Source organism: Equus caballus, chromosome 27 (genome assembly GCF_041296265.1).
Source record: "Equus caballus isolate H_3958 breed thoroughbred chromosome 27, TB-T2T, whole genome shotgun sequence".
Classification (NCBI taxonomy): domain Eukaryota; kingdom Metazoa; phylum Chordata; class Mammalia; order Perissodactyla; family Equidae; genus Equus; species Equus caballus.
In genome coordinates, this window is record NC_091710.1 from 31,663,486 (window position 1) to 31,689,967 (window position 26,482).

The following is a 26,482-nucleotide window of genomic DNA, read 5'->3' on the forward strand; positions in this document are numbered from 1 at the left end:
TACCTTCTCTCAGCGCGGTTCTCTTAAGTTGTTTTGTTTTTCAACATACCAAAGGGGAAAATTAGTTACTAAAATAAAGCTGGTAAAAGTCTTAAAACAGATGGCAACAAGATACCTACAAACCAAATACAGGTATGGCTACTCAATTACAGTTAACGATCATTTATGATGTCACAATGCAGAATGTCTTCAGGGAAAGCCATATATGCAAGTTTTTAATCAATCAGAATAGATTACGACCTGTTTAAAAAAAAAGTCACATACCTAAAGCAAAAACCTCATGAGATAAGGAAAGCCAAGATTTTCATCTACTCTTGGCTTAGGCTTAGATAGTGAGAGTACACGGATAGCCAAACTAAGCTGTGCATCACCACGGGATGGGATTGGGCTGAATTAAAATAAGAGCCACATCATCAGGTATTTTGAGCATTACAGTAAAAGCTAGAGAACAGCAAAGTATTATTTAATAGTTTGCACATCTGACCACAATTCTAGGAAAAACTTCTTTAAAGGGCTAATCAAATTGATGAATCCCTCTCTGTTAGATTGAGCAGTCACATTTCCTTCATTTGATTTCCTGTCCAAAGAGGTTCTATTACTTTCCACTACCTCATAGGAAACTACCAATGATCACATCATTAGTACTTACATTCAAAGCATTCTTTGCAGCTTCTGCTTCTGAGCGACTGTCAAAACTGACAAAACCTACGGGCTGAGGAAAGAAAAAGAAATATGAAAGAAAAAAAATCAGAGATATCTATTTTTCTGGCTCAAAGTTGATGTCAAATGGAATAGCTAAAATAAAGAAATGACCACAGGCAATGGGCAGAAATAAGAAAGCCAGTCCAGAAGAATCATGACTTTGGCTTAGCCAAATTTCTGACATGAATCAAAGGGATTGTGAGGGTGGTTCTTCAAGGGCATAGCTGTGGATTTGTAGAATCATAAAAAAAATCTAGGAGTTGGAAGGTGAGCAGCAGTGAACAAGGGAATAGAAAGAAACTTGGGTCGAGAGGCTCTACTTTCCTAAGTCAAATTCACTGTACCTCAGTTTCATCATCTTTTATGATGGAAAGAGAACTGTATCACCTTTTGGTACACTGTAAGTGCAAGGGATACAATGACACAGTAATAAAAGCCCTGTACTCTCAGTGCATGATCAAAATTATAAAATGAACATTTCCATTGCAAGTCCCAAGGGATGCCTTTAAAAAGTCCTCTGTTTAATTAGGTGTGTTAACACATTGTTCTAAGTAAATAGAGAGGGGTCATAATCCCTTTGGACTCAGTATCTTTCAGTCCAGAAGGATGCTTCCAATATAGCTTATTTCTGATGAACCAGAGATTACCTTATTGAGAGACGAAAAGTGATTGAGAGGTGAGCATGTGGAATGTTCAGCATTAAAAAAAAAAAAGAAAAACAAAAAGCATATAGCTAAAAATGTTTGAGAAGCTTGCAGAACTCTCAGGGTCACTGACTACCACTTCCATTCTCCACTCTCTGTGCTCTATTCTAGACTTGGGACTTTGCCTGTGGTTATTAGGGGTTTGAGAGCCAACCTGTTTCTTCACCATCAGACAGTCACACCAATTGTGAAAGTTTGCCTATCCAACCTTGTTAATAAAAAAACAAAACAAAAAAACAGGAAAGAATTGGGAATAATGGTGAATTTGGATGATAATTAATCATTTCTTTTGAACATACAGATCAATTCCAATGTAACTATGTTGGATGCATATTACATTTGCCTTCTCAGGGACAATCCCAGACACTGGAGATTATGGAATTACAAATCATTTTCCTGCACTAATTCCTAACCGATTTCACCCTTAATTTTAAAGAAACAACAACAAAAAAACAAATCCTACTGGGAATAAAAAAAGAACGTCAAGCTCCAGTAACATTCTTGAAGCAAGTCAATTCAAATTTATCATAGAAGTGATCATTTATATGCAAGTCTGAAATTCTTACCTGCTTAGATGTGAGCTTTATAAGAGAACCCTCATAGCCCTGAAAATAAAGAACTAAATTTAGACCAAAAAAAGAATAGTAGGGAAAAAAAGCAACTGTAATAGTATCTTGCTCAAGTAAAAATGAGTCCTTTATCACTAGCGACTATCAACTCTCCTCATAAATGCCTCTTAACTAGGAAAGCAAATTATATAAACATATACACAAACACACTCACATATACACACACAAACATGCACATGTATACATGCCTTTGTTTGCATACGTCGGGCCTACAACAAATCAAGCCCTGAAATTCATATTTATCTGTGTTTCTCTTCCTTTTTTTTCTTCTTTTCATGAAATTAAGCAATGGTAGGAAAATGGGTGTCTCCGTCAACCACAGATCTTTTTCATTTTATAGAACTAGGAGAGGGAAGGGGGTAAATTTAATAAGACAGGAAAGTCAGAGTATGTCATGCCTTGGTCATGTATTTGCTATAAAATAACAACGAAACATTAAGAATGTATTAGGTAGAACTTATTAATCAAAATTTCAAAGCTGCCAGAGAAGGTTAAGCAGGCAGTGATGCTAAATTTTCTTGAGTTGTTCTGCTTATTTACTAAAGCAGCCAGGCTGCATACTGGTATTCTGATTGGGAGATGCAAAAATTCCCTGTTGGGTTTTTACTCTAGCTCATCCTCAAGGAAGACAGGCACATTCCCTTTCACTCCCTCCCCTTCACCCCTCCTGGCTCCTCAGGATAAGGATAACAAAGTGTGTTTATTTCTGAAAATAATCAATGGTTGGTGGCTTGCACTGATGGATGACACAAGAGGGGAAAAAACACCACCTGACATGATTGACCACTGCACAGATCAGTGCAGAGACAGATTTGCAGACTAGGGTCAGCCTCCAGGGACTTTAATTAAAAGAGGGTTGTTCGGAATGTACCAGGGTCCTGACTTTAGCATTGGGGTTCTGGGCAGGATGTTGGGATTGATTCATCCTCATATCTTCCCAGCAGAGAACTATGTTACCAATTAGCTACTGTAAACATTTCACCTCAAAGGCCTTGAGCTCTTCTGGCCAGAGAGGTCATGAATCACAGCCCTGCCTCTTCCTTTTTCAAGGTGTTCTCTCTGAAAAACCTGGAGGTTTAAATACTCTGAAGGCCTCAGAGGCAAAGGACAAATAGATATTTCACTCAAGTAAAACATCACTGGTAGGGATATATTGTGCTCTCAAGTCACAAAAAGAGAAGCAGCATCACATAATAGTTCAGAACATGGATGGCAAAGTCAGATTGCTTGGGTTTGAATCCTGGCCCTGCCACTTACTATGTGTGTGAACTTGAACAAAATTTATACAACTGCTTGAAGTTTCATTTTCCTCATTTGGAAAAATGAGGCCAACTCACTGTAAAGGAGTGTGATAGGAATTAAATGAGTAATTCATATAAGGGGCTTGCTGGATGAATCTCTTTCTCACTGGACATGCAAAAATGAAACAGTATTTTGTCCATTAAGAAGATCAATTTAGCTTAAAAAGTCCTCTTCCTACAAGGGACAGGTCAATAAAAACTTCAACCCTGCAGAAGAAACTCAGGAAATTCTATAAAGTTGGCACTCTCCCCACAACACCTTCTCTTTCTTTGCCACTTCCTCTCAGCTAACCTCATGTCTAACCTTTCTGCTTTCCTCTGTACTGTCATCATTATTGTTGCATTAAGAGGATGGCTGTCAGAATGGAGTTATGTTCATTACTACACGGTGCCTTCTTGGCACATACGCTAGAGTCTATCTTTGTTGGTTTTAACTGGCTGCCCCCTCAACCCTCCCTCTCCCTTTTCTACCCAGCTGTTTTCAGCTGTCACAACCTACTCCCTTTCCATAAGAAGCTAGATCCTGTCCCTCAACCTGTCTTTCCTCTTTGATGGGGGTCTTGCTTCAACCAAGATGGATCTTCAACCAGAAATCAAGATGGTCTATCACCTAATCATAAGTGTGCCCCAGGCCAGGCATTACTGCTAACATGTTCTCATAGACCAGCTCAGACACAGGCCCCCAGTTTATCATGACTTCCTGGTTCACTCCTTGAGGGCCAAGTCCTCCAGCCCACATTTTGCCGAGTCCCAGCTTTCTCCTATCCTCCACAGGCTAACTAACCTTCAAGGTTTTTCCTTGGCAGCATGGTTATTTCAGCTTTAGTCTAATTTCCTGTTTCATTTCCAATCCCAGCAACATTAAGTGTCTCTAAAGTAGTTTTATCTCAATAGTCACAACGGACAGGCAACTGCATTAAATGTTTCACTAAGTACCAGGAAAGATTCCCCTCAACTCATACTGAGCTGTTCTTTAAAATTCTGTTTGAAACTTAAGACATTTTTCACCTGGAAAAAATACGGTTTCTACTCTAGTTCATAAAAGCCTATTTAACCTATTATGTCTCCAAAGAACAGTATTACCAGGACTATTTCAATTACTAAGGAACCTCCTAGGACTAAGGCTTTACTTATTACATTTGAAACATAAATACATAATCAGTAACTGATGATATTTTTGGTGATCTGTACTCATAAGAACACTCCCAATTGGCAGAGGATAAATGAGGAGCTTGCTAAGGCTGTTCTATATGGAACAGAGACAGATACATGTCCATATCAGTTAAGAGAAAAGTTTTCTCTAGATTAACTGTTGAAGGGATGAAAGGCAGTTTCAGTGTTTCCTAAGTGAGACTGTACATTAGAACTGAGTTGTTCCATTTCCTTTATTCACTAACCTTTTGAAAGTATCACTTTACAGGGTACTTTCTCAAACATTTCATTTCTTCCTCCAAAAAGCCCCATGAAGCTTATGTACACACTTTTTGTCCCCTTTTACAATTTCTGAAAGGAAAGTTACCTTAAACGGTCTGAAAAGCAGATAGAGCTCACGAGGTTTGATATCCAGAGGGAGACCACTGACAAATAGGGTCCGGACCTGGAAAATAAACATGAGAAGTGATCAAGGGAGTGAACAATGCAGAGAATAGCTCTCACCTGATATCTCAAAAATACATTTCTTCAAATATTCCATGACGCCTACCTAATTTGTACTCTTCCCATGACACAATGACTACTTTAATGTTAACATGCCATCAAGACAACTCTTGAATATTTCTAGGTGGATTATTCAGAGTGAATTACCTCTAGCTGATTTAAATTTACAAATTCACTTCTCCTTTCCCAACCAGTCATTGCCTGATTCTAAAAATGTCAGGGGAAGAGAGGGTCCATATAATTAAAATATTAGCTTAAGAAAAAAACGTCATGAGGACAGTAACTCTACCACTCTTCTGCGATAATCAAATGAATGTACAATGTGGTTCAAAAATAAAATCGAAACAACTTTTGTTTTCTCCTGCTTGTCTTATCATTGTTTCCCTCATCAGCATTAATAATTACAGCAATTTTAATAAGTTTATTAAACAATTCAAATAAACCTAAATAGTAGCCAAAATGCACAACTGCATCTGCTCAGTTCCAAAACAGCAGGGCAGACCTCACTGATCTATACATATAAGGCTCAGGGTACAAACTACGCGCTTAGTGTCTACTAAAACACAGAACACAGATGACAGACTCCCAGCTGGGAGGATCAAAGGAAACCTGTTGGCATCCGCATGCGAACTTAAAGGATAGGTAGGATTCTACCACACAGACAGAACAGGTGAGGTGGAGAAGAGCCACAGGCTGAGAAAAGCAATAACCAAGGCAACGAAGAGGGGGTCAGCACAGTGTATTCTGGGAAAAGGGTGAGCCAAACCTGAACAGGTAGCTGAACATCAAACCACAGGAGACATCAAAAGTCACCGGCTAAGGAATTTAGCCTTGATTCAACAAGCAAAGAGTAACCACTGAATTATCATCACCACATTTTGTTTCTACTTATTTTGGTGTGTTATGTGTACCTTTAGTCAGTTCCCCTTGCACAGGTTTATTGAGATATAATTGACATAAAACGTATGTAAGTTTAGGGTGTACAACATACTGACTTGATACAGTTATATATTGCAAAATGATTACCACCTTAGCTTAAGCTAACACCCCCATCATGTCACATAATTACCATTTCTTTTTTTGTGGTAAGAACATTTATGGATCTACTCAGCAACTTTCAACTATGTAATACAGTATTGTTAACTGTAATTACAATGCTGTGCACTAGATCCCCAGAACTTATTCAACTTCGATCTGGAAGTTTTTACCCTTTGACCAACATCTCCCCATTTCCCCCACCCCCACCTCCAGACCCTGGTAACCACCATTCTACTCCATGAGTTCGGCTTTTCACCCCCACATTTTCTATTCTCCTTCTCTGCTCAGGCCGATACAATGTGATTGAGTTCCTCATTAGAAATCATGTTGCTTCTTTTTTTTTTTTAAAGATTGGCATCTGAGCTAACAACTGTGGCCAATCTTTTTTTTTTTTCCTGCTTTATCTCCCCAAATCCCCCCTGGTACATAGTTGTATATCTTAGTTGCAGGTCCTTCTAGTTGTGGCAACATGTTGCTTCTTAAAGAAATATTTGATGCTCACTTGTTAACCATGTATAAATGTGGAAGATTTTTCCTCAGTGAAAAATAGGGAGAACGTTTTCTAGAATCCTAACATTTTCCATTGATTCTGGTTGTGAAGAAGCACAAATCAGCAAGCAAGACGTTTTAATTGATCCAGCACAGTATACAGTAAAATGTCATGCCATTTGCATGCAGGTGTTTAATAAACACTATGATGATGTAAACAGCATCAGAATCATGAATGCCTTATTATTGCTTAGTCATTCATATTTTAGACAACTTTACTGAGGTATAACTGATATATAATAAACTGTGTATCTCGGCTACAATTTGGTCAGTTTTGACATAAGTATAACCTGTGAACCATCACAACAATCAACATAATGAATACATGCATCACCTCCAAAAGTGTCCTCATGCCCCTTTTATCTTCCACCCATCCCGTCCTACCACTCTCATCCCCGGGCAATCACTGATATGCCTTTTGTCATTATAGATCAGTATGTATGTCCTAAAGTTTCATACAAATGGAGCCATAAAACATGTACTCTTTTTGTCAGGCTTCTTTCATTTTAGCATAATTATTTTGAGATTCATCCACATTGCTGCATGTATCAGTAGTCTATTCCTTTTTATTACAGAGTAGTATTCTGTTGTATGGATACATCACAGTTCATTTATCCATTCACTTACTGATGGGACATTGGGATTATTTCTAGTTTTTGGCTTTTACAAATAAAATGGCTAGGAACATTCATGTATCAATTTGCACAAGTCTTTGTATTGACATACGTTTCCTTTCATGGATAAATATCTAGGAGTGAAATAGCTGGATGATACGTTAGGTATATGCTTAATTTTAAAATGAAAAACTACCCTTCAATTCCTTTTTTATGGTCTAGAACATAAGTGTTCTGTGTGTACTTAAAACAAATGTGCATTCTGTTGTTGGGTGGAGTGTTTATAAACGTCAATCAGGGGGCTGGCCAGTTGTATAGCAGTTAAGTTTGGGCATTCCACTTTGGTGGCCCAGGGTTTATGGATTCTGATCCCGGGAGCGGACCTACGCACTGCTTGTCAAGTTGTGCTAAGGAAGCATCCCACATACAAAAATAGAGAAAGATTGGCATACATCTTAGCTCAGTGACAATCTTCCTCACTCATACACCAAAAAAATGTCAGTCAGGTCAAGTCTGTTGTTCAACATATCTTTTGCCTCCTCTGTTCTCCCCCAACTTTGCCAGTGATACTCTTTCCGGGGAACTTTCTTTATCAAAGCTGCCAAGACTGAGATTACTAACAACTGTAAAAGGCACACAATGAAGGAATTCAGTGTGCCCTCCCTGCCATCCCACAGTCCAGAAGCTGAATGCCATCTGTTCTACTTGGCTGCCCTAGCCAGGACAACTTGGGCAAAGAGGTAATCCCAGCTTCCATTCATTCAGATTTTGAGCGTCCATTATACGTCTGACACAATGCCAGGCGCTGACTGAATTACAGAGATATCCATGGAAATAATAAGCAGATCCTATGTTTTAAACACTAGAGTACCTCTTGTCCAGGAGGGAAGCTTAGCTATGTGACAGATATCAATTAGGATTTCGGGAGTTATCTAAGACTATAAACTCCCATTTAAGGACTGTTCTAAAGAAAAAGGCTTTACAAACTTGCAAGTCAAACTATTTACCAACAAAACTCACTAGAAGTCTGAGGGTTATCAACAAAATATTACTTGATATATAAATTAAGGTTCAAATACAGCTGTAAAACATACTATTACGCAGCCAATAAAAAGGACGTTCAAGGGAAAAGTATGCACGGTTTGGTTTTACCCTGTAAAACAAAAAGCCAACACACATATGTGTTTGGAAAGGGGAAAAAATGTCTCGTAGGATATATATACCAAAATGCTTATACTTAAATGGTTTTGCCTGAGTGGTGGAAAGATAAGCAGTCTCAATGTTTTTTTATTAGCTTATTCGTATTTTCTATCTTTCTATAATAAGTATGTATTAGATACTATAAGTTTATTTTATTAGGTTGAGAATTGCCTAGATTTTTTTATTACTTTGTTTTCTTTAGGAAACTATAAGTAATGTCAATATTTATATCAATAAAAATTGTCAAGTTTATGGAGAAAATTCTTTTTTTATGTAAATATTTCAAAATTAGAAGTGAGCGATTCTTATCTTAGTGTCAACAGGAAACTGTTGCACATGAAAAAAAAATGAACTCCTCTTAGGCCTAAGTTTGCCACTCACCCATTAATGACAAGAGATTCAAAGCAACTCTGTTTTGTTCATCAAATTAGAGGCAACTAAGATGTCTGGCACTTTATTTACACGTGGACACAACTTACATTGCCTAGAATCTAGTGAAGCCCATCACTGTCTCAGAAACCTGCCAGGACATCTCATCTCCCATTGAAGAGAGATTCTCTCCTCCGACAGAACACACAGACTGACTAGAAGAGATGATTCTTAAACACATTATGAATTTATGAGTACAACTAAAGGTCACTTAAATCCAAGTGCTTGGAATCCATGTGCTTTGAATTCTTTCTAGATCTCCTCAGACTACAAAACTTGATTAAGTTAAAAAAAATCCAAGGATAATGAAAAGAAAAACCTCTCCCTGGATATCTAACTCGAGCCTGTTCTATTGTGATGGGGACCTAGGATCATGCGGATCTTTGAAAACATTTTAGTTTTCCTACTCTTCTCACCACCAGACTTTTTATAAGAGCCATTAAATAGCAAAGCACTTCTGGGTTTTGTCTTTGCTATGTCTATAGAAATCACAAAGGTAAGATAGATGATTCTTGCTTGCAGGGAGCTTACAGTCAGTGAAGGAAACAAGGTGTAAACAACCGTGATAACAGAAAGCTTAGCTCACTCACAAGGTAACCAATTAGAATCCCAACGGTGAGGTAAAATGAAGAGATACGTACATGCATGATCAGATACTCAGAAAAAAAGTCCCCCCAAAATAACAAATGAATGATGCCAAATAAACTTTGTGGCAGGTCAGTCATTATTCAGGGCAGCCCTTAATTCACCAGCAGTAGACAGAGATGTGCCTGGCACTACGCCTTTAGCATCGCAGATGTTTACTCTATCAGACACATGGGGCAACACATTTCTTAGTCAAGAACACAACAGGCCTCAAAGAGATTCAAGACATGAAGCTGCTGACAGCTCCATCCCAAAGGGACTCTAATGGATTCTATGGATGTACCTCCAACTTCATTTTTACCCCAACAGGACTGAAAAAGAAGGCTAGGAGAAATTGTCCTGCAGAGGCCACAGCTACATTTTAGATAAAACTAGCCATGTGTTCTTAAATGGCATTGCCAGCTCCCAATGGGAAAGATAAGCCACATGTCAGTGACTGACTTCTAATTTAATAAACTGGAATTCATTAAGTAAACTCATTGTGTCATTCTTGAGCTCTCCTGAAGAGAAAGGCCAAAACCAGCCTTGAAATGGAAAGGCCCTGCCTTTAATGAAGAACACACATTATCTTGTAGGAAATCTACACATTAAAATAAAAAATCATAGACAAATGCTTATTAATTTCAATACAGAGCAGAGAATAATCACACACACTTTTCAGCTAGCGGCCACATCTGGTAAATCCTGTAGTGTGCAAAGACTATGGGCATTTTCTGTGTACGTTTTAGTTGTTTATAAAAAGGTCTTCGGGATCACCTCTAGCTGCTCTGAGCTAACTTCTTGAGGTTCCTGTTAAATTCACAGGATTGGGAAAGGCATTTTCTCATTTTCTAACGACTCATGAACAACTGTGTATAGTCACTCATGTGAAACACTGTAATGAGTAAAACCCATGGGTGTGCTTCTAAGATCAACTATCCTCTGCAAGATTTCACTTCATCTACCCACATTCCTAAACGTACAAATGTAGACTCCAAGAGAAGCTTTCAAATGTGCTCTATGTTTAAAGCATTCTTTTAGAGTAACTGTTCTTTGAAACACACAAGTCGATTCACAGATAGGATCTTTCAAAGGGTGTTTTAGAGTTTGAAGGCTCTTTTTTTTGTAGTGTGTAGCACAGCCCTAGGCACAGAGTATATACTCTATAAGTATCTCTTGAATTATTTTAGCAATCTACAGAATAACATTATGTATTCATAACAGACAGTAAGCGTTTCCTTGTCAACACCTTTGGTGAGGACACGGTAAACAAAATGAGGCAACCACATTTTCCAGTCACGATCCTATCAGTACAGTTACCATAATACCAAATTATAAAACACTCTGACAAAAAGACAGAAGAGATTAACATTATAAGAGAAAAGAAATTTGAAAGAGTAAAAAGAAAGATGAAACAAAAACCAATCAGAATCAAGAGAGAAAAATGAAAAAGAAAAACCCCAACTGAAATCTCAAAGACCCAAAAACTCAGAAACAGACGACAAAAAAATTCAGGACAGGGCTTGCCAGGCGGCATAATAGTTAAGTTCCCACACTCCGCTTCGGCAGTGCAGTTCACCAGGCCGGATCCACTGGCGCAGACCTACGCACCTCTTATCAGGCCATGCTGTGGTGGGCATCCCACATATAAAGTAGAGGAAGATGGGTATGGATGTTAACTCAGGGCCAGTCTTCCTCCAAAAAAAAAAATTCAGGACTATACAACCTTTAACAAGGACAGAGTGATCAACATATGGATGCTAGTAAGATCGCTCACATTTCAACTGATGACAACTGAAACATATTTATGTATAAGTCAGTCCAATTTCAACAAAGGCAAACGAGAAATTTTTGAAAAGATGCTCAAACTCACTAACCTCCACATTTAAAATGGTGAGTAGATACCTATATCTATTGACATAGAACAAAGTTCCTAATTATTAAGTAAAAAAGCAAACACTAGAAACTGCCAATAACGAAGTTTAATTCTTTTAGTGTTTTTGTAAATTAGAACATGCTCAAGCAAAAAAAAGTATTGAAAGAATGTATACCAAATTACCTATATATTAATAGCGGGGAGGGAAGGTGGGATTACAGAGAACTTTCATTTTTAGACTGGTATATTTTAGCATTTAAATATTTATAAGCATAAGACTTTTTCTTTTTAAAGAGAATAAACACAAGCTGAGATGTACCTTCTTTGAAAATATACACCTTGGGTCTGCATACCCATTTTGTCCTTAGAAATTCTCATTTTCCTGCCTATCCTTGCTCCATAGGGACAAGCTTGATCTAGCAGAAATACACTTCCATGAAACTTGCTTCACATTTCAATTCTGACCATGAGTCAGTGCTTCTTCACACTTTAAAAATAAAATCTAACCAAAACAGGGCACCAATGACTCTAAGGTAAGGCCTTTAGGAGCAGGACCATCCTGGTTTCAGTTAAACGGGTGTTCTTGCTTTGTGACCACCCTAATTCCCACTAAGACAAGAGAGGGATCACTCACTCTCTAACATCTAAGGAAGTGTCATCTCTCTTCTGAGAGACCACGTAATATAAACTTGTTTTCAGGGAAAGACAAGTTAAAAAGAACTTCACATATCTGGGCAGCATAAATCCCACAAAGCCGGGTTGTGTTACTATACAAGGCGGGAGTTTCAGAGCCCTATTCCTAAGTTTTACACAATGGTTAAACTATTTTACTCTTTTAAAAAAAAGTTATAAACGGATTTAGTTCTTTGCTTATTCTTAAGTACCAACTGAAACACCAAATTGCAAGACTGAACCCTGCTGAGGACTGCTGGTCATCTCATTTCCAAAGAAAGCTTTGTTGACCTGCTATGGTTTCCCATTCATGTCTTGCCACCATGAAAATGGATTACCACAATCATTAAAATGGTCTGCTAGGCGTTTAATTCTGGTTGCAGCTCAGTAGAAACTGACAGGCCTTTGGTCAAGCTCCAGTTTCTTGTTGGCACTGGCTTCAATATGGAGCAGGTGGTCAAGTTCCTTTTTCCTAACAATGGCCACCTACTGGACTTAAAGACTTGCTCCTTTTTTAACCTTGGGAGGTATGTTTTGGTTCAGGAAGCCAGGTTACCACAGATACCAAGGACTGACTAGCCATAGGATAAAAGGCTCACTATGCAGTTGTTATGGACTCCCAGGTTTGTTTCAGTTTTCAATTGAGAATGTTCTTTCCTTTCTAAAGGAAAAAGCCACATAATTATCTACAGTGCACATCTCTCTATTTTTGAGGAATCCACTAGCGATATCCTAGTGGACTGTGATATTCAGTTGGTTGACTCTATCTACAGAATAACCAAATTTAAACCCTTATTTAGGGCTCATGTAAACTAGGGGTCCCTTTCCCAAAGTGAACAGAAAGTTTCCAGTAGTATCAGGGAATGAAGGCAGACTCATGGGAGTACATGTGGAAGAGGAACACCACATTCCATAAACTCATATATGCAGGCTCAGAACATGCACAGGGAATTGGGACAGCAAGTTAGTTCTAGGTACACGGTGCCACTGTGTTCTTTCTTTGAGGAGCCTAACCCAGCCCAACCCAATGTTGATTTGTAATCAGATGGTCTCATAATCTCTAACTTTGATATGACTTCTTAGGACCAAAGTCCAATCTAGGCCATCCCTCGCATCTGTTATACATCTAAAAGGATAAAAGAAATGGAGAATTTCTAGGGTTTGAAACTGCCCAAGTATAAACAGGACATGTGTCTGTACATGTAACCATTTAACCTCATTATTAAGAAATTTCCTTAGTGCTGTCAGACACAAAGGAAGGTGGGTACCAGAGGCAAATCAGGAATTTAGGGTCTGAATTAGGCTAGATAGGAAACTAGACATATGTGTGCATGTGAGAAATTAAGCTCATTATTAGGAAATTTACTGAGTGCTGTCAAACACAATATACAGTTGTCAAGTCCTTACAGTTCAACAAGAAGTTCCTCAAAAAGACAAGAAGCTTTACCCCTTAACTCTGGTCCTGTTCTTACCCTACCCTGTCTTCCCCCAGTTCTTTTAGTCAACTTTCTGATGGCTTATTCTGGTTAGCCCATAGAATCCTATTCTTCATTCAAATACACTGTTTACATTGCTAAACATTAAGATTTTTAAATGTATACGTTAATTCAGTGTATTGTAAACATAAGTTTGCATTCTAATGCCCTTACATGCCACTTGCCCTTAAGGTTTTAATCCTATAGAGTATCAGGAAGCTGAATATCAAGAAATCACCTGAGCTACCCAAAATAGACTTTTCCAAGGCCTAACACAATGAAATATGAGCAGAAAATATGAAAAAGATCTTATCAAAATTCTAAGGCCTCTCTTTCTTTCTCCTTCTACATAGTTTGGGTGACTGTTATTTGACAAAGCAGATTTGTTTAAAGAAAAAAGCCATTCTACCTCTCCGAAACTATACGTAAAAAACTATCCCAAATGGTACAGAGAATTCTTCATGGTCACTTAAAGCGCCCCCCCCCCCCCCGAAAAAAATCAAGACAGTGGTAGATTATGGTCCCAACACAGCCCAGGGCTCTTAAGCATTTATTGCTTTAGGTATTAGCAGTGGATAAACTCCGCCTGAGGAACTGGATCCCAGTGCCAACTTCAGTTTGCAATGCATTCTTAATGACCATCTACAATGCACCACGGTTCTAACAACTATAAAAGATGTGAGAATTGCAAAACTAGAAAGCTATGGAAAAAAGGTTTGCTTCCCAATATTTAGTCATGGGAAACGACCCAATATACACCTTAAAATTCTTCGGTGCCAGGTCAGCTTACCTCCAAAATGAAAGTTCTTCCCCATACGACAGTGGTGAGCATCCCAGTACTTAGCAGTAGGTGCAAAATATTTGTAGAAAGAAATAAATGGGTGAATGTAAAAATAAGCTACAGTACTAAGAACAAAGCATAAAAGAGACAGCCAGGGGCTGGCCCTATGGCTGAGTGGTTAAGTTCGCGTGCTCTGCTTTGGCAGCCCAGTGTTTAAATCCTAGTTCTGCAACTCACTAGCTATGCACTTTGGAAAAGTCACTTAATCTCTCTGTTCAGCAGTTTCTTCATCAGGAAAATGGAAACCATAATGGTACCCACTCGTGGAAGTTTTAAAATAGGACCATGAATTCTTTGATATTCCTCCCTTCAGAAGTGGGACTTAATTCCCTTCCCTTTCAGTGCGCACTTCACTTAGTAACTCACTTCTAATGAACAAAATATGGCAGAAGTGACAATGTATGCCTGTAACAGTAGGTCAAAAAAGGCACTCAGTAGAAGGGGCCTCTATTGGATCACCTGCTCTGGGGGAAGCCAGTTGCCATGTCCTGATGATACTCAAGAAGCCCTATGGGGAGGTCCACCTGATAAGGGACTGCGCCCTCAGGCCCAAAGGCAGGTGAGTGAGACGTCTTAGAAGCAAATCTTCCAGTCCCAGTCAAGTCTTCAGATGACTGCAGCCCCACCTGAAAACGTCTTGACTGCATCCTCCTGAGAGATTCTGAGCTAGATCCACTCTAGCCAAGCCACTCCTAAATTCCTGACCCTTAGGAACCCTGAAATAATAAATGTTTGTGTCTGAGCTGCTAAATTTGGGTCTAATTTCTTACACAGAATTCCCACAAGGATTAAATAAGTTAACAGACATAAAGTGCCTGGAGTTCAGTGCCTGGTTCACAGTAACGGTTTAGAAAATGTTACCTATATTAAAGTGGCTTACAACACTCAAAAAGAAGATGCATTTTCATGTTCCAAAGGCAACTCTAAGAGAGGCTGCAAGTGACAATGTTATCATGCAACTGTTACATACAGGCTTAAAATGGGCAAGAGAGAAAATAAAAATAAGTTTGTACACTAAAAGGAACTAACATGTATAAGTTACAGAAGTATTTTCCACATTATGAACCCTAACAATGTGACTCAAAGTCCCTTCACCACCATCTCTTTCCACCCCTTCAGAAGGCCATAAGCAAATCCCATTCTGGCCAGCACCCCACCCTCCTGCTGCTCATGCATCCTCCTAAACTCCGTTTCTCTTTCCTTCCTTTCTTGTTCAACTTTTGTCACATCTGGAAAATCCCTCTTTTCATTCTATTTCTGAAATCTGAAAAAATATCAAGGCTGATAGGTTTAAGCATTCCTATCAAGGAAAAGGAAAAAGAAAGTAATAAATTTTGAAGTGAAGTCAGATAAATCATCAATCTCTAAAATCTTTAATTAAACTTGGACATGACAATAACATCTGCCCTCATCCTGCCTACTTTGAAGGGAAAATTAAAAGTATGAATTAACTTCTTGATTAAGTATCAGTATTCAAGGTATACTAAAAGTATATTTTACTCAATTTTATAATATTCCTAATTTGTTTAATCACTACCTTTTATTGTATATATTTTAGCTACATTATACATTGATTACTATCCATACTCATTAAATCATCCATTTGATTAATATCCATACTAGATTCTATCATCTCATATGATACTAAAATAATGACAATATCAATGCTGGCGAGAATGGGGAGAAACTGAATCTCTGATATACACTGCTGGTGGGAATGTAAAAAAGTATAACCAACTCTAGAAAATAGTTTGGGGGTTATCTCAGAGAAATGAAAACTTATGTTCACACAAAAACCTGTACACAACATTGATAGATGCTCTATTCATAATAGCCAAGAACTGGAAATAAGCCAGATGTCCTTCAATGGGTGAATGGTTAAACAAACTACCCCATACCATGGAATATCACTCAGCAATAAAGAAAGATTAAAACAAACAACTTGGATGAATAGCAATTCCTAACAATTACATACTGCATGATTCCATTTACACAACATTGTTGAAATGACAAAATTATAGAGATGGAAAGCAGATGAGCAGTTTATAGGAGTTAAGGACAAAGGAGGAGTGAGGAGTGGGGAGGAAGGTGCATGTTATACAAAGGCAATGACAGGGATCCTTGTGGTGATGGGACTGTTCTGTATCTTAATTGTAGTGGTGAGTAAACAAACTCACACGTGATAAAATTGTACAGAACAACATATACACATGAGGGAAGGCTACATTTTATATTAAGAGGAATTTGGTGAACTTATTACTAAGAACCACCCACTTTTCTAAACCTGTTTCTACATGAAAATTCATTCAGGTAATATTTGTTTGCATTTAAAATACCACATGACTGAAACACAAATTTTTGAAATACAACCTACTTTAAGTCAGCTACTTCCTCTAATTTATAAACTAGTTAGTTTACTTTAAACACTGCAAAGCCCAGTGCTTATAATGTGTTCTTCCAGTAAATGATCATCTTCCAGTAAAAGTTCTTCCAATCGCAGGAAATTTCCAATTCCAGAATACATTCAACACATGTAGGCAACAACAAATAACCCCTCAGCGTACCACAGGAACTACCTCTCCACTGAGACATATTTGTTCAATTTGATAACTGCCTATAATTATGTCTGTTAACCATTTACATGGTCATTTAAATCAAGCCAATATTAAGTTTATGTATTACTTATGTGTATGCGTAATTATGTAAAGGGATGCAGGTCTCAGAAGACTTGGCATGATTTATAAGTAGGACTGTCTGTGTTGGCTGGGAGCAATGAAAGACATATAATGAACGTCAGAAAAAAAGAAATGGTAAGGTTTGAGGTTGAGAAATAACCTAGATTAACAAAAGTAATAAATGCTTTTCAAATGGATCTAAAATATTTAAAAACTTGCTAGATATTTAATCTAGGTTCCCATAGCACCATAACTTTTTGATTTCTATAATGCAAGGAAAAGATCACTAAATTAGTGGTTTAAGTCACATTTCTGCTCCAAAACTAGCCATTGAGGGCTTGGGCACTGACCTCTCTGAACCTCGGTTTCCTTGTTTATAAAATGAATGTATGGAATAGTTGATCTCCAGGTGCCATTCCAACTTCAGAGGTATAGAGAAGGGAAAAGTTTTTGGTAAGGCATACTGGGGTCAAAGGACCTCAGTCAAGAAGACCTAGTTACTGCCACTGAGCATTTCTCAATCAAGCCACTGAAATACATATATTTATTTAAGTATTTTTAAATTGTATATTTTGGGGGCTGGCTGGGGGGCATAGTGGTTAAGTTCATGCACTCTGCTTCAGCAGCCCAGGGTTTGCAGGTTCAGATCCCAGGCAGGGACCTAGCACCGCTCTCAAGCCATGCTGTGGCAGCATCCCACGTACAAATTAGAGAGAGACTGGCACAGATGTTAGCTCAGGGCCAATCTCCCTCACACACACACAAAAATTGTATATTTTTATTTATGGTTCATATAATAAATAAAACAGAATGACATCCTGAGCCACAAATTTAAAGAATTCAGCAGAGTCGTCCGTACTAAACAAGGTAACTGAGCTCCAGAGTTACTGATGTGCAATCAGTTCATCACAGACACTCTGACCTAACCATCATAATTAAATCTATTTGCATTGGGTTTTCTTCTCCTTGTGAGAATGAATTACTTAGTAAAGCATAGTGTTTAAGTACACAAACTCTTGAGCCAGACTTCCTATATTTGAATCCCAGCTTCAACATCTATTAGCTGAGTGATCCTGGACAACCCATTAATAACTGAAGCCTCGGTTTCCTCATCTATAAAATGGAAGGTAAACATAATAAAACCTACCTCGATTAGGTTGTGAAGAGGATTAAATAAATGAATATTTGTAAAGCATTTAGAAACATCCCTGGCACACAGTAAACACTATACAGGCTTTTGTTAAATCAGTAAAATAAATATAACCCCTCAATTGCTATCTGGTAACACTTTTTGCTGGAAGGGGCAGAATGAATACTAAAGAATGAAATTATTCAAATCCTAAAACTTAGGACTTCATTTAGCCAACTAAAAATAATTTAGAAAGCTACCCATAATAAAATAGTTTTTCAAAAATAGCGATTAAGTTGAAAAAAACATGATCACTGAACAAATTGCACACCACTTAAGAAGACACAAATATTTCATTATTAATACTGAGTTTCCAAAGTATTTGAAATGCTATTATTCACACTATGTCCACTACCTCCACTCCCTTTCAGGAACTTGGAATTCCTTTTCAAGGTTTAACATGGGATAACATATGTGTAAAGAGCACAAACAAAACAGTACATTTTATAGAAACCAGCTCAATATTTTCCACTTGGTAATATCAAACAGCTCAGTTTCCAAAAATGTCCTTCTCCAATTGAGGAAGAATTCTCAAAATTGTCAGAACCTGGGGCATGTGAAGGCTCTGCCAGAGCAGACATGACTCGGCCTGTTAGTGATCTCCCTGGAACCTGGTGTGCCAGCCTAGCTCCGGCCACAACACAGGTTAAGATATGCACAGCCAGGCTAGTTCTCACAGTGCCAGAATTTGTGTTCTAATATGGCCAAATAAAGATACAACCAACACCTAGCTATGCTATTCTTTGGTGCCAAAACTTCTCAATCATTCTTCCAAATGGCCATGTCTAAGCTATTAATTAACGTGTACTTTATTCAGAGCCTAGTGGAACAATTCCCAAATGTTTTAAACGTAACAGAATATAAAACCTCACCAGAAATCTAAAAGACAGTATATGTATATATTGGACTACAATATACCCACGACTCTCCAAAAACCTTTTTAGTGTGGTTAACACCAAACACCACATGCAATATGCTTTTTTTTGCTAACCAAAATCATGTCACAAGTATTATGAACCCAAGGAAGATGAAAAGGGATTCTTACCCTCACACCTCATCCCTTCAACACTATCCAAGTGTAAGCAGTTGCTTGCACAACTGGGCTATGACCCTCAGATGACCCTTTAAAGGTAGCACAAGCACCATTTTTTTCTCCAAATGTCTTAATCTGTACTGGAGTACATCATTCATCAGAAATTTTAAATTTTATTTGCGAAGTCATCTCATGACTCAAAGATGTTGAAAAACAGGATACACACACACATACACATATACAGACAAACACACACACACCTGACTTTTGAAATGCTTAATAAACACACACAATAAAATTATTGCTTTTCTAACCTCACAATCTCAGCACTGCTACCATGCATCAATTTCTTCCCACTACACCAAAACAAAATTCCAGAGCCCCTGGCCTTCAAACGTTCCACAATTACGATTCCCCTCTCTTCTGCAACTTTTCTTCCCTGAGCTCTATTGAGGCAGTCTTAACACCATATTTTGCTTATTTCTGGATAAAAGCCTTTTTTCAAAAAATAGTTATTTTTTTTGCACAGAAGGCTCACTTCTTCACTTAGAAGCCCAAATTAAGTTTCCCCCTTGTCCAAGGAAGAAGCTTTCCATGACTGCTCCAATTCTTTGCTTCCTTCTTTGCTGAACTCCTGTTGTACCGTCTGTACCATGCTCATATGTCTTATTCTGTTCTCTAATTGTTTCACAGGCTTTAGTGAAGTCCTTTCCAATCAAACTATAAATTCCTTGAGATCAGGCACTGTATTTTATTCACCTATCACTATAATCTTGAATTAGGGATCTAAATTTCCTCTGATCAGGGATGTAGAGTTTTCTTCTGCATCTCACATTTAAGGATGACATACTAACTTGGAGAAAGCCATAACTGGATAATATTTAAATTATTTCACAGAAATGGTCAGGTTTTAACTGTAAGAAGAAAAGGTTCCTTTTCTATCAACAATTAAGAATTTAAACCCATGAAATAATTTATAAAGTATAAGAATTTGAGATCCCAAATTAGGTAACATTACTTAATTTAATCATGGATTTACACAAACAATAAGAGACTCAGCTATTTCTAAGACAGTACCCTTAAATATTTGATAATTTATCTTTTTTGTCTTAACGCTCATGATACAAGGATTACCGTAATCCAAAATCGCAGGTCAACACAACGTTCCAAAAATCAACTTTTTCTGCAAAGTTCAGAAAGGATGGCACATGAACTATTTAATTACAAGGAAAAGAAAGCATAATTCATTTCTCCCAATAATAATAATTGTAAAAGTAATAAAAGTCTACCTCTGAGGTTAAAGCACATTCAAGAGCTAAATGTGAAGAAAAGGAGTTCTGGCATAAGAGATGGCAAACTCCTCCTTTTCACCGCCCCTACACACACACACACACACACGTTCGTGCACTGCCCCCTCAAGTATTCCTTGATGCTTCATCATTTCACCATCTTAGATATTGTGTCCTCCGCATGTGGAATAAACATAACACTTTCCATCTTCATGATATTTTCAAAGGAATATAAAAAGTATGAAATAACTTTTTTGAAGTATTTCTAAATCCTTGACAAAATATATTATGTGGTATTTAGCTATCCACATTTCCAATTTTCAATATTACTGGCAATCCTGAGCTGCCTCTCTACTGTTCTTAGGGCACTCTTTGTCCAAGAAAACAAAAAGGATGACACTATAAGCTTCAAAAAATATACTCAGAAAGATAATCTGGGAGAAAGATCACATAATTCAACATTTCTTGAATATGCCTGATCACAAGAAAGTTTGCTGGGATTCTCCTCCAGAAATTCTGATTCAATTGATTTGGAGACAGGCTTAATCTGAATTTTTAACAAGCAAAACAGATGATTTTCCTGATCAGACATATTTGGGAAATATTGCTATAGCACATTACCAAATCCACAGGAAGGTTTTCTAGTTTTAAAAGAACATACAAACAACATTCAGTTATACATACTCCCCCTGAGATGAGGTTGTGGCCCCTGAAAGCTCCTCACTGCCAAATGCCATTGGGCCTATAGGGAAGACTTTGCTTCATCCTGGAGCAGAGGTCTTTGAGCCAGGCTCAGAGTGAATCTCACACAGCTAGAGAAGAATCAGACTCTTAAGTATGTGAGACAGATTTGCAATTATATTTTATGAGGTACTTCTGCACTTATTTAGGAGGAAATCACTAAATCCTGCTTATATTAGTGACAAATGAACTTTCACTGATTCTTTATTGAAAATAATGTAGCAAGAGAATAATTCTCCTGAGACTTCCCTAAATTTCTGAGAAGCTAAAAGTTTGTGGGTGTTTTGTTTTGTTTTAGAAAAGCAGAACATCTGAGAAGCAGATCAACAAACCAATAGGAAACGATCAATTAATGAGAGCTTACTACTTGTTAGAAGTTGTAAAGCACTGTGCTCAAACTTGAGTGTGCATATTATCACATAGGAATTTATTAAAATGTAGATTCTGATTCAGTAGATCTAGTGTGGGGCCTGAGAGTCTGCATTTCTAACTAGCTGCCACGTCCACAGACCATACTAGAAAGATTCTACAGAAATGACTGGCCCAACTTTAATGTGCATAAGGACCACAGGGAGGATATGACAGTGTGTTTAAAAATGAAGATTCTTGGTCACCATTCCTGGATATTCTGATTAAGTAAGGCTGGGCCCCTAGAATCTAGATTTTTAACAAAGGCCCTAAATGATACTGACATAGGCAGCCCAGAGAACACAACTAAGAAATACTGCTCTGGAGGTCATGAAGATTAGTAAAGTTTGGTATCTCTTTCTGAGGAATTTACAGGGTAGGGGAAAGAAGATATCTGTACCAAACAGCCACATTTCAAGGCAGTATGAGATACTTGTTAAGAAGAGTACTCACAATTTGCTCTAAAAGTTAGGAGATACTGACATTTTAGAAAAGAAAAGATTTTCAAGTTTTGATTAGCAAACAGTAACCATTAAGTATGAAAAGGATTGTTTTTGGACAAATAGCATAAGTAGCCCTCATATGATATAAACAAATGCCAGGAGTCAGCCTCCCACACTCTGATATAACAAATGGTTTGATGCTAAAGCTAGCTGTCCTGATATATGTCCCACAGAGAACACTACAAAACATCCCATTGATTGGCAGGAATTTGAGGCTTAAGAACCATTTGGCACTCTTCCCCACCCAGGCATCACCACAGAGGTCAAAGATGACAGAATTACAGGAACTATACCGAAGGAAAAGAAGGAAGATCATTCCTATGCACTAATAGGAAACAAAACACTCTTGTGGGGGTGCGTGCAGGTGGGGAAAGCTAATAAATCTAGCTGCAATGATCATGTGCATGTAGTATCTGGACAAAATGCCACTGACGAGGGGCCGGCCCGGTGGCGCAGCGGTTAAGTTCGCACGTTCCGCTTCTCGGCGGCCCGGGGTTCGCTGGTTCGGATCCCGGGTGCGGACATGGCACTGCTTGGCAGCCATGCTGTGGTAGGCGTCCCACGTATAAACTAGAGGAAGATGGGCACGGATGTTAGCTCAGAGCCAGGCTTCCTCAGCAAAAAGAGGAGGACTGGCAGTAGTTAGCTGAGGGCTAATCTTCCTCCAAAAAAAAAAAAAAAAAACAAAAACAAACAAACAAAAAAAAACAACAAAATGCCACTGACGAATACCTAACTCCAACCTAGTGATTCTCTACCTCTCCTCCGTGTAACACGTGGGATTTTGTATTATGGTTTGGATGCCTTCTCTATAAACGGTACTACCTGGTACAATCATCTCTGCACATCACACATGAATTACTCATTCCTTCCTGCTTTCCCATAGGCTGGACTTGATGGACCTTGGTTTCTTGGTCATCTCTGAATAGAGATAACAGGCCTCTGGAACACACAGTTTTTTCCTAACTAAGCACTGATGACTGAAATACATTCTGATCATTGCCTTTCTCTTAAGTTCAACCTATTTTGAACTTAGTACAATACAATCTATTGATCTCTTAGAAACAGGAATGCAGCCTTGCTGAGGCAGCTCACAAAGGAGGAAGGTAGAATGATATGGACGGAAAAGCATTTGACAGGGAATTGAGTCTTGTATTGTAGTACTAATGACCTTTGATCAGTGCTTCATCCCTAAAAACTGTCTATGGATGTAACATCTTTCTGAGCATGTTTGAAATAATACTGTAACTAAAATAATGATGGAACATAAACATAGAACCAACTGCTTTTTATGGGTCTAGGCTAATGACAATTCCTGAATCAACACTGCACCTAGCTGCTGCCTCATTCTGCATTCCTTAGAAGATGGGAGAGATTTGCACAATTAACAATTTGATTTTTAAAAACAAATGGACCAATGTCTCCAAAAATAAAATTTGCCCCAAACTCTGTGCAAAAAATTCCAGTTTATCACTTGTTCTCCATTCTTACCAGTACTTCCATCACCAACAGACTGTTTTCTGCTGAGAAACATCAGTAATACAGCAGTTTTCCCTGAGACAATACACTAGCCCCATTCACACTTCTAGAGGGTCTGAAATAATGGGAGCTATTTCCAAAGAGAAAACTGTTTGGGGAGATAATCATCCGTACATATCAAAATCTCAACTTACTTCCTGCACAAAGCATTCTTGCTTTGCTTGACAGACAACCTTCACATGACCTATATCAAAAGACCCACTAAATAATGAAAGATAACTCAGTCTAACCTAATCAACAAAGCCCCACGAGTAGAGACCCTGTGTCAACGGCTGAAGTAATACCCGATATACATCATTTTATACATGAAGTTTATTAGATTTTAGCTTAAGGAAGTATGAAAAAGAACTCTTCTGAAGCTTAGGGCACTGCGATGGCAGGTGTGAATCTAAAGACCTCAGCAGCTCAGGCCAGTGAAATGTGTTGTGGTCTGCCTACTTCTGCTACAGAGCAGGTTATGAAAAAGAAAAAACTGTAGCACCCAGGACCTGTTCAAGATGCCAGGATTTGGAACATTTCTCTTAGCAAGCAAGTGATTAAATATTCCACCTCCAGGGCTTTTAAGGCAGTCTACTTTTAAACAAATATTAAAATACTGGCTAGTCGCCATGCTTATTGATGTTTTCACTCGTTTTAATATATGTAGTAGGATTTTTACTAAAAAATGCATCTGCCTTTCATCAGTGAGTATCATAAAGGCTAAGGAAAAATAATTTTACTCCGGAGTTTAGTTTTAAATGGAAGGTTTTCCCTCAGTGTAAGAAAACAAATTTTTATTGCTTTCAGGCAATGGGAAACCAAATGAAACCAAAAGTTACAGATAAATTAATAGCTACATTTACTCATGTTGTTACAGAAGACTGTGCCAGCTTTTGGAACTCCAGTTATTTTTTTCAAGTCATGCAGCTCTGGAAATATTATGTAGCATTTTATGTGATGACTTCTGCCCATTCAAGCGTCATGAACTCCAAGGCAGGAATACAGACTGAAGACCTGAGGGTTGCAGGGAAACTACCAAAAGTTGCCATTTGCTCACCACCTGGAGCTTCCAGCCAATATCCCAGGTATGGGCATGGTTTTCTGCTTGCACCCTCCAGTCCCTACCTAAAGTGACCTCTGATGGTGTCTGACCCACCCTCCTCTTCAAAGACTAGTTCTGGGTAAAAGGAATAAAAGCAAACAGATCAGGCTGTAACCACTCAGAGTTTCCACCAGACTGAAACTAAGTCTACTTGGTAGAGAATATCAAACCCAAAGTAGTTTATCCATAAGTTCATTTCATGCTGAACTGTTTAATTATTAATTCTTAGGAACAAGCCTGCAAGTGATTAAATATTCTACCTCCAGGGCTTTTAAAGCAGTCTACTTTTAAACAAATGTTAAAGTTCTGGCTAGTAATCACGCTTCTTGATTGTAAAGTGACTAGATGTAGCAATCTGAAATTCTGTAATTTTAATCCATTCTCCCATCCCCCTTTTTAAGAGGAAAGTTATTTGGGAGAAGGAAACCATGCATTAATTTATTTTGATGTGACAACCTGCCTTCCATCTGTGTCCCTTGTAATACCTCCATTTGTTTAAAAGAAAGATAAACTGTTCTTTAAACAGGCTTGGAGCCCTGCTTCTAAACAGGACATCCTAGTTGACTTGGAGTGTAACTAAACGTAAATTGTAATTTGTCATGATTTTCTGTTGAAACTAAATTCTGCCCATAAAACTGTAGACCCTGGTCCTACAGGAGTTCTTTCTAAAACAATGGAAAAGTACTCTGAAAGACAAAACGCCTAAGAGACTATGAGAGGGCAGAAACGTCCTAGAATGCGGCCTCCAGTCTCCTAAGAGCAGTGATGCTGCTCCAGTGAATCTCCCTGAGGCCCCGTTTCTCCCTGTGTGAGGCAGAGGTGACAGTGCTTGCTTCTGCCTCCTCCTGAGAGGAGGGAGTACGTGAAGGGGACAGACTTCATGACTGACCAAGAACTAACAGATGGAGGGAGAAAAGGGGCGTTATTCAAAGTGCTTCAGGACATAATACGACACTAAGTCAGAAAAGAAAGATCATGTTAGACAGTCATAGTATTTTAACCAAAAACCCAAGTTTAAAAACACTATGAAGTCTGTTATCTTTCACATTTTACCTTCTGTCACTTTATTTCTTCTTTTCTTTCATTCTCAATTAGGCTCAAAGCATTTAAGGAACACATGCCAGAATGGTAAACTGTTCAAAAGCCTGAGAATGTGTAATCAGCCCTGCTCTAATCGCTGTTTTCCTTTGAAAAAGTTACCTATCATTCTTCTCTAGCATTCCTAGCAAGTGAACAAATAATATAAAATATAATGTGCCAAATTCCCAAATTTCTAATCCTGACCTACTCCAGGGCTGAGGCAGAAAGGATGACGGATAAGAGAAACAATGGACAAAAAAGTTCCTCCTATGAGTAATGTTCTCACAAAATTTTCACAAATTAGATATGGAGAAGAAATGAAGGGTATATACAGAGTTGTGGTAATACTTGCCAAACATACTACCAGGCATTTTACTACACACACTGTGTATTCAATCCTAACTCCAACCAGATAAACTTGGTCCTGCTTCTGTCCCCATTTTATAGATGAGGAAACTGAGGCTCAGAAAGCTTAAGTAACTTGTCAGAAAACTAGAAAGTGACAGTCAAGACCTGAATCTTAAACAAGACCTGACTCCTGAGTCCAAGAGCTCTAAACCATTACACCCATTTCTACCCACTGCTCTCTCTCCATACCTTTCCAAATTCCTACCAATTCCTACCAGGCACTCTT

At 38.2% G+C, this 26,482-nt stretch overlaps 1 protein-coding gene across 20 annotated transcripts in view; it reads right to left on the reverse strand.

Annotated features, from left to right (window-relative positions):
• The window catches only part of RBPMS (RNA binding protein, mRNA processing factor), a 172,248-nt gene that overhangs the window by 96,867 nt on the left and 48,899 nt on the right, over positions 1 to 26,482 (reverse strand). For 17 of the 20 annotated variants that reach the window (XM_014736587.3, XM_070252740.1, XM_070252726.1 and 14 more), the window contains 3 exons: positions 4,856 to 4,933; positions 1,973 to 2,011; positions 650 to 712 (listed from right to left, as the gene is read on the reverse strand). In XM_014736587.3, coding sequence (XP_014592073.1) covers positions 650 to 712; positions 1,973 to 2,011; positions 4,856 to 4,933 — 180 coding nt within the window. The remainder of the gene's footprint in view (positions 1 to 649; positions 713 to 1,972; positions 2,012 to 4,855; positions 4,934 to 26,482) is intronic. The other 3 variants (XM_070252732.1, XM_070252735.1, XM_070252742.1) reach the window with 1 other exon arrangement.